Source organism: Nothobranchius furzeri, chromosome 2 (genome assembly GCF_043380555.1).
Source record: "Nothobranchius furzeri strain GRZ-AD chromosome 2, NfurGRZ-RIMD1, whole genome shotgun sequence".
In the NCBI taxonomy this organism is placed as follows: Eukaryota; Metazoa; Chordata; class Actinopteri; order Cyprinodontiformes; family Nothobranchiidae; genus Nothobranchius; species Nothobranchius furzeri.
The window spans coordinates 73,106,982-73,119,060 of record NC_091742.1 but is presented as its reverse complement, the minus strand read 5'-3'; the positions used below and the strand labels follow the sequence as shown (position 1 = coordinate 73,119,060).

At 42.4% G+C, this 12,079-nt stretch overlaps 2 protein-coding genes across 3 annotated transcripts; one reads left to right on the top strand and one right to left on the bottom strand.

Moving 5' to 3' along the window:
* The first annotated feature begins 2,458 nt into the window (after positions 1–2,458).
* Positions 2,459–6,582, top strand: plin2 (perilipin 2). 2 transcript variants are annotated; one of them, XM_015946515.3, is made up of 8 exons: positions 2,459–2,580; positions 2,827–2,860; positions 2,968–3,163; positions 3,289–3,371; positions 3,455–3,740; positions 5,487–5,662; positions 5,743–5,832; positions 6,003–6,582. In XM_015946515.3, the coding sequence occupies exons 2-8, from the start codon at positions 2,831–2,833 to the stop codon at positions 6,456–6,458; spliced, it is 1,317 nt and encodes a 438-aa protein (XP_015802001.3). In that variant the 5' UTR covers positions 2,459–2,580; positions 2,827–2,830; the 3' UTR covers positions 6,459–6,582. The 2 variants fall into 2 exon arrangements, with proteins under 2 accessions (XP_015802001.3, XP_070403994.1); XM_070547893.1 differs by having other exon boundaries at positions 2,483–2,580; positions 2,827–2,869.
* A 113-nt stretch (positions 6,583–6,695) lies between these two features.
* LOC129165150 (borealin-2-like) lies at positions 6,696–11,600 on the bottom strand. Its single transcript, XM_054747540.2, has 10 exons — positions 11,337–11,600; positions 11,137–11,268; positions 11,028–11,068; positions 10,914–10,965; positions 7,568–7,626; positions 7,416–7,477; positions 7,254–7,343; positions 7,109–7,190; positions 6,892–6,978; positions 6,696–6,804 (listed from the first exon to the last, which is right to left on the bottom strand). The coding sequence occupies exons 1-10, from the start codon at positions 11,446–11,448 to the stop codon at positions 6,760–6,762; spliced, it is 762 nt and encodes a 253-aa protein (XP_054603515.1). The 5' UTR covers positions 11,449–11,600; the 3' UTR covers positions 6,696–6,759.
* Positions 11,601–12,079: the final 479 nt, after the last annotated feature.

Genomic DNA, 12,079 nt, shown 5'->3' with positions numbered 1-12,079 from the left:
TGATGCTGCATTAACACTTGATACACTTTTTTTAAACTCACTGGATTATAAATAGGCAGTACACATGGAGGAAATATCATTTCAAATGAAAACCTGAGACAGCTTTGGCAAACAGAAGGCTGTTAATGGTAAACCGTTGGTGTATGGTGCAGATCAAGTCGTGAAAATGTTCAGAAATCAAGTAAATACGGTGTAAGCTGAAATGAGCATGGCGGTGTGTGAATTTTACCATGATGTTACTGGATTTCCTTAGAAAATAACTTTTTGGGCAGCATTTTCTTCCCATACAACCTTGTTAACTTAGATACGGAGAACAAAGACTTGGAAAAATAACATTTATAGATATGTTGGAAGACACTTTTTAGCAAACTTTACACGCTTGGTGGAAAATACCTTAGTGTGAACTTGTGGTTAAAATGTTCATATACTTTTAATTGTTAGTCACAGAACACTGGTCTTTTTCTGTAGACAGTGCAGCTGCCGTACCACACACTCATACTGAAGCACAGGATCCTTTCAATCGTTGCTATGGATCATGGTAACCAACCTGCAGAGCAAAAGCCCTTTTGCCTCTGCTATGGTATGTCTAGATTTCTAGGCTAATAGCTAGCTGCTCCCATTCTTTGTTCATAACAAAAGCCTTCTATATAAACAAATGTGTGATGTGAAATTAACAGTAATAAAAATGTTTTTAAATTTTATGACAAGCTCATGACAGCAAGCCACTTTGGTCCTAGCTTTGCTCGGATCAACTTGGACTAAACTGTCTTTAGAGGGTTTGAAGGCTAGGCCATAATTTTCAAAGGTTCACTTCTGGCCCTCATGTAGTATTTTGCTCATGCCTGTTTTAGAAATTGTGAAACAAATTTAAAGATAGGCTTTACAACAAGAGCATGACTCACACTTTGATGTGTTGTATTACACTATTACATCATCAAACCTGCCATCATCCTGGCACAGCACACTGGATCACATGGACAACGAGTCATTCGTGAAGACCTTTAGTGCATCCAAGACAAAAAACTAAATTTATCATTTTAAAGTGTTTTCTTCATCAAGCTGTTGTGCTATGGGACATATATTTCAAAATCTTCCCATATTGGGCACCTCGTGGAAGCCTCTGCTCATGGCAACATTAAAACAGCGAAATAAACCAATTTTCCAAATGGAATTCGAACATTGATGCAGACTCATGTGTGCTAGATAATATAAAAATGTAATGGTCCCCCAAATGTTTTTCAAAGATCACAAAGAGCTTTTGGGAATAAAAATATAATTTTCAGACCAAAATGAATGTGTTCACATTCCATTTAACAGACAGTGTCCAGGGTGCTCAACGCTAAGTGTTCCCAAATAATACTTTCTCTATTGTGAAACTTATGGGATTAAGAGTTTCTAATTATGTTTGTCTTGTGGTTTCCTGGTAGCTTAGTCCAGATTTACACACTAATAGTTTTACAGCTGGATTTAATTAGTAAATTGAAGTTTCTAGACCTCTTATGTAATAGTGTTAATGCTCATGAGCTTTGTTACAAATAAATGTCAGTGCTTCAAAATCCTTTGTTGGTATGTTTAGAAAAATTTTTAATTAAAAAGTATCTTTATTAAGGATAAATACTAGATTTGTGAGTTTCCTGGATAGAACCAGCAACTCATAACCTCTATAGGGACAACAAAACACTATTCGTGATAATGGTGGATTTCACTACATTCATTTAATGAGAATAAAACTTTTATATTTCAGGAGAAGGATCAGAGGGTATAGTATAGAGTCAAATTTTAAACCCTATTTTCAGATTTTGTTCCTAGTTTTAGGAGCAGAAACAAATATTCACTTTTTAAAAGAATGATGAAGACAGAATGAAAACATGCTAATAAGGGCCTTCACCAGTAGATTCACCCAATAATTGTCCTTAAGGTTTTTGTCTCGAACATCTCTTTTTTTAATCCTGATTCCCTTTTCAGACAAGCTGATTAACACTGACCTTAGCAGCGTTTTTACTGGTACAATGAATAGTGTTAAATGACTGTAACACAAAGCTCTGTACCAAAATGTCATCAAGCTATTAAAAATGTATTTAAAAGTAATATAAAGTATTTTGTAAAAACTTTTTGCTGTAATTATTTATTTACAACTTGAAATATCAGACACATGTTTACATCTGCTGGGAAAAAAACTTAATCCTAAAAACATTTTTTACACCCCCGTTTTCTATAATGTCTAGTCTGTTTTCCTAAGAGTTTGCCTCCAAAAACTGGATTTTCAGTTATCTTTCAACACTTAAAACGTGGGTTTAAATTGCAGTCCGGGGCTGTAAGAACAGAAACAATCTTGTTTTGATCATAAAATCTCTAACTCGTGAAATCTGTTTGAAATCAGGCTGTAATTCAGACAGGAATTCCCCGTCTCAACCGTTTACCACTTTTGCCTTTGACCTAGAACCGTAACCGTTTACTGTCGCCTGCGTCACCAAATCGCGCGACAACTCGCGATAATTCAAGCAATAAATAAGGCAGCCGTGGGTTCTTTCGGAGCATCTGTTAGCTTCTGGAGGACGTGGAGAGAAGTCGGCATCACCGGTAAGTGTCACAGACCTGCTGTCGTGTTTTTAGGTTTTACTAGAAGAAAACCAGAGGCGGAGGTGTCTGTAAATGTTCTGTTCACTTGTTATTACGCTTCGTCTCGTGACGGGGTGCTTTTCCAAACGGATGTACCGTATTCGGCTCTACACCGGCTCGCTGCAGCACTAAGTTGCCTGCTTACTTCTTTGGTGGACCTTTTCGGAAAATCGATGGAATATGAAAATGTGTTTTATCTGTTTACAGAAAAATGGCAGCAGCGGAAATTATGTCACACCAAGTGAGTTCAGTCAGTGATTTCTAATCTTTTGACTTTAGCTTACTTTTCACTCACAAGCAGTGAAACAGGTCTGAATCTACTTTCTATGGAACTGTATTTTGCCTCAGAGCGTGGTGGAGAGGGTGAGCAGCCTTCCTCTGCTGAGCTCCACCTACAGCATGGTGTTCAGTGTGTACTCCAACACCAAAGACAACCACCCCTACATCAAGAGTATGTGTGAAGCTGCAGAGCAAGGAGTCCGCACCATCACCTCTGTGGCTTTCACCACCGCCTCACCCATCATCGGCAGGCTGGAACCTCAGAGTAAGAAGGCTCATCTCAATGTTGAGAAACAGAATGTTGCAATAAAAGCCAACGCCCAGTTCAGGGTCATTAGGTACCAGCCCACTGGCTCGTGGACCAGAGTCATAATGCTTTTCTTTCCGTAGTTGCCATTGCCAATAACCTAGCCTGTAAAGGTCTGGACAAGATCGAAAAAACCTTGCCTATTCTGCATCAGCCTTCTGAGCAGGTGAGCCTGATTCCACAACACTGATTTAAACCAGTCATGATAACCCGTGGCCCGTCTTTCATAACCTCCTGCCTTTCTTCCAGATCGTTTTCAGTGCCAAAGGTGTCGTAACGAACGCTAAAGATGTTGTGACTGAGAAAGTGTCTGGAGCCAAGGGCACTGTCTCCGTCACTCTGAGCAGCGTTGTAGAGAAGACCCGAGGAGTGGTGCAGGACGGGATGGAGAGGACCAGAGCTGTCCTGAGCGGGAGCGTGAACACAGTTTTGGAGAGTAGAGTGGTACAGCTGGTCAGCAGTGGGGTGGACACAGCCCTCAGCACATCTGAGAGTCTAGTGGAGCATTATCTGCCTCTTAGGGAGGAGGAAGAGGGTGAGTCAGGACAAGGAAAATAGACTGCTTACATCCAGCAATGCTGTTCTTCCAGGGAGTGTTATTACACTGTAATAATTTAAAGGTTGAATCTACTTACCAGTTAAATCAAGTGGTTCTACTAAGCCTAGCTGCTTAAATGTAAAACATAACAGTAAAGGTACTCTTAAAGTATCACGTTTGCCACTTCTCTCCCAATGGTTGAAGGTGGAATTACAGACAACCCTACCAGAGCCTCCAATGAGCATAGGCTGTGCCGCTGTTCGCTGTGGTTTAGGCTCTTTGCTTCATCTCCAAAGACATTACTCATGACGCCAACACAAGTAAAATTCTTGTGCTTTTTATTGACGGCCAGTAAACTGAAAAAAATTAGCCTTAATTTTAGCCATCATTGGTAAACTCCACCCCAGTCATTGCACTATGTGCCACTAGTGTACCTAATCATACCACAAAACTGCTATTACCGTTTCAGGCCAGCAGAGGGAGACAATGCTGTCCTATGTGAATTATCTTCAGACTCTGAAACCAGTTGAACAGCTTTGGGTAGTTTTCCAGGAGCACTACTCGGAGTAACTCAGACTGGTACAGCTCAGCCCAATCATTGTTCCAAGAGCACGGTTCGGTATTTTCACTTTATTTTCTCCCCTAATTTTAGTCCCTCTCCGTTGAGGTACCTGGCAAGACGGAGTCGTGGTTCTTACCACTGGAGCTCGTTTACGATGAGCACTATTCAGCCTAAAACAGCTCTGTACAGCATGGGTTGAGTCAGAACATCTGCGTGTGGTTTTGCTCCCATGCCCGTGCCATGACAGAAAGTGGGTGCGCCCCTTATAGGTGAGGAAGAGGAAGGGGGAACCCGTGGCACGCAGGGGTTGAGGTACCTCAACCGAGCAGGGACTGAAATTAGGATGAGAGCAAATATTGAACCGTGTCCTTGGAAACTGCTCAGGCCAAGCTGCATCGGTCTGAGTTACTCCAAGTAGTGCTCCTGGAAAACTACCTTGATCGGCTAGGGGGCGGAGTCACTGGTTGCTCTGGAGATATCTGCCTTCTGCTTCACTGCCTGCAGCCATTTCCTGGTTCAGAGTCTGACAGGAACGCCCGAATGTCCAGCTACTCCAACATTTCCAGCAGAGTTGTTTCTGTGGATAATACAAGTTACCTCACACCGTTTACTGATCCCCTCACACGATTTTAAGTCTATAGTAAAAAAACGCCATCGCCGTGTTCTAAATAATCCACTGCAGTTAGTGACGTTCTGAGCAACAAGGTTTATTGGAACCAGTTGACACAAGTTTAAGTTAACTCCACATTTCATTTCTTACAGTGCAACAGGGAGCTGAGATTTGGTTCTCGGCAAGCACGATCAGATTATGGATTTTCAGAATGTCAGCTTGCATTAGCCGCTTGATATTAAAACCCTCCCAGGCACACAGAGACTAGTTCAGACCGAGCGGTAGAGAACAGAAGTTTATTCATGAAGATGAATCAGTACACAAGAACAACAAGACTCCTAATTTCCCTCTGGGATTAATAAAGTTTTTTTTGAATTGAATGGAATTTGAATAACTACTTCAGGCTTTCAAGCCTGCAGCTAATTTTCTCCAGAAGGAAGCCGCTTCAAAAAGATCTTCCCACAGTTTCTAGAAACAGACCCTCAAATTAAGCATATCCATTTCCAACAGAAGGCACTTTAAGCATGCATGTCTCCATCTCAAAAGGCCATGTTTCTGTTCCTTGTGACAGAGCTGGAGGCCAAACCTGTGAAGGGCTCTGAAGAGGAGCCGAGCATCTACGTCCGCCTGGGCTGCCTCTCCACAAAGCTCCGCAGAAGAGCCTACGCCAGAGCCGTGGCCAGGATACGGGACGGCAAGCAGCGCAGCATGGGGATCATTTCTGAGCTCAACTCCACCATGGATGTGGTGCGTGTGCTACGCTCCTGACTTGTGAAGCTAGTGCTTCGCCCAAGCACGTGAATAACCATGGATGCCGTTTTCTCTAGATCCAATATGGCAAGAACATCCACAGTGCCAAACAGATGGTGACATGGAAGTCTGGTAGTCCAACTGAGCAGAACGGTCACCCAGCAGAGGTGATTATACACACAGAGCCAATTCAATTGTTGCTACTAGGAAAGAACAGTCTGGACATCCAGATGAGCTTTCCCTCCAACATTTCAGACATCTCAAACACCACTTTCTCCACTCATGGGCTTATTTTGGACCATTTAGGGAGTTATTGAATGTGTGTTCCATCTCCTAGGTGATCGAGTCTCGTACCTTAAACCTGGCCCGCTCCCTCACTCAGCAGCTCCAGACCACCTGCCTGGTCCTGGTCTCTGGCCTGCAGGGACTTCCCAACCACATCCAGCAGGAGGCGCTGTCCTTCAGCCACTCAGCAGCACAGGTGTACTTCAGTTTCAGCAAAGCGAAGGTGCTGGGAGACCTGCCCGACAGCGTGCTATCCAGCAGCAGAGTCCAGCTGGGAAGGATGAAGGACTCCCTGGACCATGTCATGGATTACCTGGTCAACAACACGCCGCTCAACTGGCTGGTGGGTCCTTTTTACCCTCGGATGGTTTCATCTGCAGGCAGCAGCTCTCATCCATCATCATCAAGCCCCGCCTCCACTCAGACCCCCAGGGAAGAACCCATGGAGGTGGAGACTGAGTTGCTCTGTTTACCGTCCTCAACAAATTTAGATTCAGAGCTTCACTAAATGCTCCACAGTACTGAAGTGCTGGGTTCTTCTGTTCTCAGAGTTTGTGTTGATGTGATTTTTAAAATCACAATGTACCGTTTGATAACTTCTGTTTCTCTATAAAGTCGATTGAAATCATGAATTCCTGCTTGCTGTGCATTTACATTTCCACCCAACATGGCTCTCTAGGAAGTGCTTTAGATTCGCAAGTTTAGAAGGGGTTCTCTTTCCTGCAATTGTTAAAATTACAAACAATTCTACATATTTAATTTGAGCTTTATTTGATATTACATGACAAAAAATAAAATCATTAATAAATTCAACGATGGCAGCGACTCTGTCGTGACAAACACTCCATCAGTTTCTGGAAATCCAAAATCAAAGTTAAAATAATCACACAAGCCAACGGGTTTCCCATCAGAGAACGCTGAGGGACGAGTGGGTCAGTTACCGAGAGCTTCTGAATCTGACACCAGGCAACATCATCCAGTAGGTCCAGGTTGATGTCATCCTTGGAGTCTTCAGAAAAGCTGAGCATCTGGAAAAGAAAGTGGACTCCTTCTAGAAACTTCCTCCATTAGAAATGCAGACTCACCAGCACTCATGCTGTGTTGAGGGGCCCCGGGGTGGAAACCTAAGCTCATTTCCAGAGCGTAAACATGACGTACCTGCCCCTGAGCCGTCGTCACGGTGACGTGTGCAGCAGATCCTGCCATGGAACAGGGCAGCTCCCCAGCAGACACAACGGACCTGTAACAAGTCTCACTTTAGTCGGGCCGGCACCACCTACAGGACACCCGTCAGCAGACTCGCCTTAGTTTAGGTTTTCTCAGGTTCATCTGCTCCTGAGTTTTACGGTTTGTCAGTCGGCTCCGAGTCCTCTTGATGGTCGTTGAGGAAGATCTGCAGAGTAATTAAACACAAGTCAAGACCTTCCATCATCCACCATCTCACAGGATTATTATGTTGTGTTACGTCAGAGTTCCTGTGCTGCTGCTGCCAGCTAACACGCTGTCCCCTTTGGCCCCTCGTCCTCCCTGAAAGTAAAGGAAACCCATTTCACATCAAACCCAGCCTTTGCTAAACAAGAGTCAGCGCTAGAGCCGACATGTTTGTGCACACATCACCTTGGGAGTTTTGGAAGCGGGTCTCTGGGCTACAGGCGGTGTAGAATCAGACGATTTCACTTCACATGAAAAAATAAGAATTTTAAAAATTCTGTGAAACAGTTTGCACCATTTACAGCCTCCGATTCCTTCAGATTTTGCTTTTATAACCTGAATATTTAAACAATTTCAATATCAATACAAAGATGCCCTGAACAACAAAATGCTGTTTTGCAATATTAAGAGCTATTGAAACAGACTTGGTGCTGGGAATTAGAATCAAGACATCACTCCAACAGAACTAGTTAGCTTGATAAACCGTCCTAAATATGAAGAAGTATAGTTAGCTACAACCCACTGAAACCAGCCAGTCATTAAGATGGAATTACTGGTTCTTTCAAACTGCACAACTGGACAAAACCATTAGAAGCAATGACAATTGTTAGTATTCGCTGCTACAGAAATCAAGTCAACGATGCACTCCCATCATACTCTGTACAAGAAGCTAATACATCATCTTTAAAACACTAAAGTACCTCCATCTGCTCATGTCTCAAAGAAAGTCCTGGTCTAACGCGTCTTAGGTTGATGCATACGCCGTTTCAAAACAAACCTCAAGCCATCGCCATCCTTGTCCTTTTTTTCTGTCACAGCTCTGATGCTAAGCCTGCATAAGATTTCTCTAGTGCTGTTATTGGTCAGGCCTAAACTCAGCATAGGCTAAGCTAGCCTGCTGAGGCTAGACCATCCTGCAGAGGAAAATCTTTGTACTGCTACGGTTTGTCGAGGTTTTTGGGCTACATTCATAAAAATAGTAAATGTAGCCTAAGAGTGCAGCCCTCTGAAACATGCAACACAGACGCAGACAGACAGACAGAGCTAGATAAACATCCGCACACAATATAAAAACACAAGATGCATTTAAAAAAAAAGTACTTACACATAAAACATTTACTTATTTCTGATTATAATCAGCCATTATTTAGCGAATTGTCTTGTACCTCCATCTTCTGCATTAGCTTCCAATAGAATAGACAGTGAAACCATAGACATGAATATGTAGAAGCCCCATTGGGCGCAGGAAAGCTTAACCGTGTAGCCGCCATGTTGCACGGGTTCCTCAATCTCTAAACCCAACTAGGGTCAATGCAGGGTTAGCAACTGCCCGTTTTGTACAGCCTACAGTAGCAACAAGCGACGCATTATTGAAAACAGATCACGTGGGATTACTGCTGACTTTCCCAGCTTACCTGATGGGACTATGCGGTTTAATTTATTTAATCTTCGTAAATTACCTTTCATGCCAATTCCTATGTCTAGTTTCGTGAAAAAGCCTAACGTGTCTTTTTTAGCTGGGTCGACACCTTTCTCAGTAGAAGTAGGCCCAATCCCAACACTCGCATTTCAACATTTGTGTACCTTCAATTGTGCACTCCCAACTAGGGGTGCAAGTGCGTAGGGTGTCCTGATTCTCAAGTGCAGAAGTTGATCACGTCCCTTTTGCACCCTTGATCCAAACTTTAAGTCCGCATTGATGAAAAGTTGAGTGAAGGGTATTACCCACAATCCATTCCTGTGGGAGAAAAGGCTCAAGTGCCTTTTGTCAAAACATGTGTTGTACGATTAAAGTATTGGTAGTTTATTTTAGGATGATTAGTTGATGCTCTGAAACCTTTAAACAAAGCAGCAATGAATGCAAATCATTTAAAATAATTGGTTGTTTTAAAGTTAATACAAGACCAGCGTCCTGGCATGCTTTGCGGTCGAAAACGCAATAGTTCCGGTCTCAATTCGGCAAATATTTGCACACTTGTTTACCTCGCACACGAAACCTTACTGCGCACTTTCTCCAAGTGCACTTTGCTGAAGACCGCAGGGTGCACTGCGAGTATTGGGATTGCGCCACAGATGCACTTGGGGTAAATGGAGACCCATCCAAGATGGCAGCCAGCCACTAAAGCAGCTCCAATAGACAGCACCAGTCCACGGGGTGACTAGTTACATGATGTCTGTGGGTGAAACTAGGATTTGAAAATCCTGACAGATCTACATCACACCATCACTTAACATTCATGGACTCACCCATCTTGACTCATGACGGGGAAGGCTGTCGATTTATCACCCAGGAAAACGCCTTGGATAGCAGAAGCTAACTAAGCATTAGCAACTATACAACAGTAGAACTCCAGGCAAGAGTTTATTGTCGAGATAAAACATTCACGTTGCAGAGCAATCAGATGAGACATGTCCAAATAAAAAAAATAACTCCATATCCTGCTGTATTCTCCCACTCCCCTCCAGCTGACTACATTCTCAAATAGGCACACCTCATCATTGTGATCTGCACTCGTTTGTTAACTGGCCATCACTCCATTCCCACAGGTTGTTACACTGGTATCAATTTATATACAAAACTATCAGTACAACCCTAACACTTCCAACAACCAGCACAATTTACGTTCCAGTAACCTAATATCTATGGTTATTCCCAAAGCTCGCACATCCTTTGGTCGCTCCTCATTCCAGTTTGCTGCTCCCAACTGGAATGAGCTGTGAAAAATCACTGAAGCTCACTTCTTACACTCCAATACCTACCTTCAATAATTAATTGCAATCAAGTTTCTGATCAACGTACATCTGATTTTATATTTATATATACATATATACATATATATATATATATATATATATATATATATATATATATATATATATATATATATATATATATAAATATAAATCTTTCCTTATTTTTATCTTAGTAGTTGGTCTTTGGTGTAGAGCTAACTATGCGTCTGTTGCTGCTACCACTTAGCTAGATCGTTGTTGCAAATGAGAATGAGTTCTCAAATTGACTCATCTGGATAAATAAAGGTTAAATAATGATTGCATTGATGCCTTCAGTGTGAAATAGGCTTTCCAAGGCATTCATTCCTGCTAGAAACAAGTGCAAATGTATAAAAATAGGAGCAACCTCTTAAAAACAGAGACCCACAAGATAGAACAAAAATGTAGGTTTGGTTAAGATTTTAAACTCTGCAGGGAGATAGACTCCTAAAGTTAGATTTGGTTTCATAAGGATCTTTGAGACAGTCTGAGCTTTGACCTTAAACGGGCCTTTCCGACTGTAAAAGAGGAACAATGCCCGTTATAAATTGTTAAGTAGTAGGTTTTACAAAGAACAAAGTTGGCTAGAACAGACAATTAATGGTAGTTCTTTAACTACATGATGTATTTAATCAGGCATCTTTGCTTGATACTTAAATATTTCACTATGATGTACAAACCAAAACATCTGTAACTAAACAGCCACCATCTCACTGCACTGAGGATTTTTCATGCATGAATCAGTGAAGTTTGAACTCACATCTCTTGCTGGTTATCAGTCTGAAAGGTTGGTCCATTTCACGGGACTCGTTCTGCAGAAGTTCACAATTATCTCATTTATTAAAGAATGGGCCTTTAATTCCAACAGACTCACCCTGATGGCTATCGAGACTTCACTGGCTGATGCTTCCTCCTCTAAAGCAGAAAAGCAGAGTCAGATTAATAAGGAAACTGGTCTGATTTGGACCCTTTGAGAGGCTCACCGCAGATCAGATCTCCCATGAGGGTGTTCTGAAGAGAAGGAGGCATCTTCATCAGCTCCACTTTGAAGATTTTGTCCACGGTGGCCAGCATGCTCTCCAGTTTAGCCTCTAAATATCTCATCCGTTCTTGTGCTGGAGACAAGAGTTGAACCAAGCTGAAGAGCCCGTTTTTGGGCCTGGGAGCTTTAAATTAACCCTACCGTCTTTTTCAAACTGCTGGATGAAGAGCGCCATCCTACGCCGGCGTCTCTCCTGGCTCTGCTGCTCTTTGTCCTGCTGATTTGTCGCGGTCTTCTCCCGTCTCGCTGACATTTTGTCGTTCTACCTAGTTTTGAGTTGGGAAAATATTAGTAGCAGCAGCCCAGTTAACCCCATTTTAAATCCACACCTGCTTACAAGCGCACACCTGGACTGGAGCTAGTTTAATTACAGTATCCATCCGCTGAGCGTGAGGTGATGCAGCGGTCCATCCAGCGGAAGGATACACACCGCACCTGTGGGGCCATGAGTGAAAATATTTCCCCACTTAAGTCACTTATAATTATAATTAGTCAAAGCCTACTGTGTGAGTCTGAGTGCAACTGAAGTACAATTTCTGTTATTATTTATATTTAATTTTGTCCGAGTTTATGTTTCAGCATGAGTTTTCGTGTGTGTGTGTGTGTGTGTGTGTCATATTCATCTGCCTAAAACATTTCTATCCCTAGTGGCTAAATGTGGAATTAAATTAGATATGAGAACAAATACACACATTTGACTGAAACAGCTACAGGTATTTCAGCTCTGTCTACATAAACCAACAGTGAGTTTGGGTGAATCAGAATGAGAGAAAGAAGGGGATCCAGACCCTTCTAGAATACTGGCTAGTGTTTTGTTTTCGGTATTCATGAATGCTGATTGGCCAAAAATCCTCCAGTTCTCCCTAGCAATCAAATAGGATTGG

What these genes read in the sequence shown, in the direction of transcription:
- plin2 (XM_070547893.1), top strand. Translation starts at nt 2,831, where the DNA reads ATGGCAGCAGCGGAAATTATGTCACACCAAGTGAGTTCA. An exon ending in TGCATCAGCCTTCTGAGCAG is followed by an intron (nt 3,372 to 3,454) that starts GTGAGCCTGATT and finishes CCTTTCTTCCAG; the next exon opens with ATCGTTTTCAGTGCCAAAGG. An exon ending in TCAACTCCACCATGGATGTG is followed by an intron (nt 5,663 to 5,742) that starts GTGCGTGTGCTA and finishes CGTTTTCTCTAG; the next exon opens with ATCCAATATGGCAAGAACAT.
- LOC129165150 (XM_054747540.2), bottom strand. Translation starts at nt 11,448, where the DNA reads ATGTCAGCGAGACGGGAGAAGACCGCGACAAATCAGCAGGACAAAGAG. An exon ending in CATGGGAGATCTGATCTGCG is followed by an intron (nt 11,069 to 11,136) that starts GTGAGCCTCTCA and finishes TTTCTGCTTTAG; the next exon opens with AGGAGGAAGCATCAGCCAGT. An exon ending in CTGAGAAAACCTAAACTAAG is followed by an intron (nt 7,191 to 7,253) that starts GCGAGTCTGCTG and finishes GACTTGTTACAG; the next exon opens with GTCCGTTGTGTCTGCTGGGG.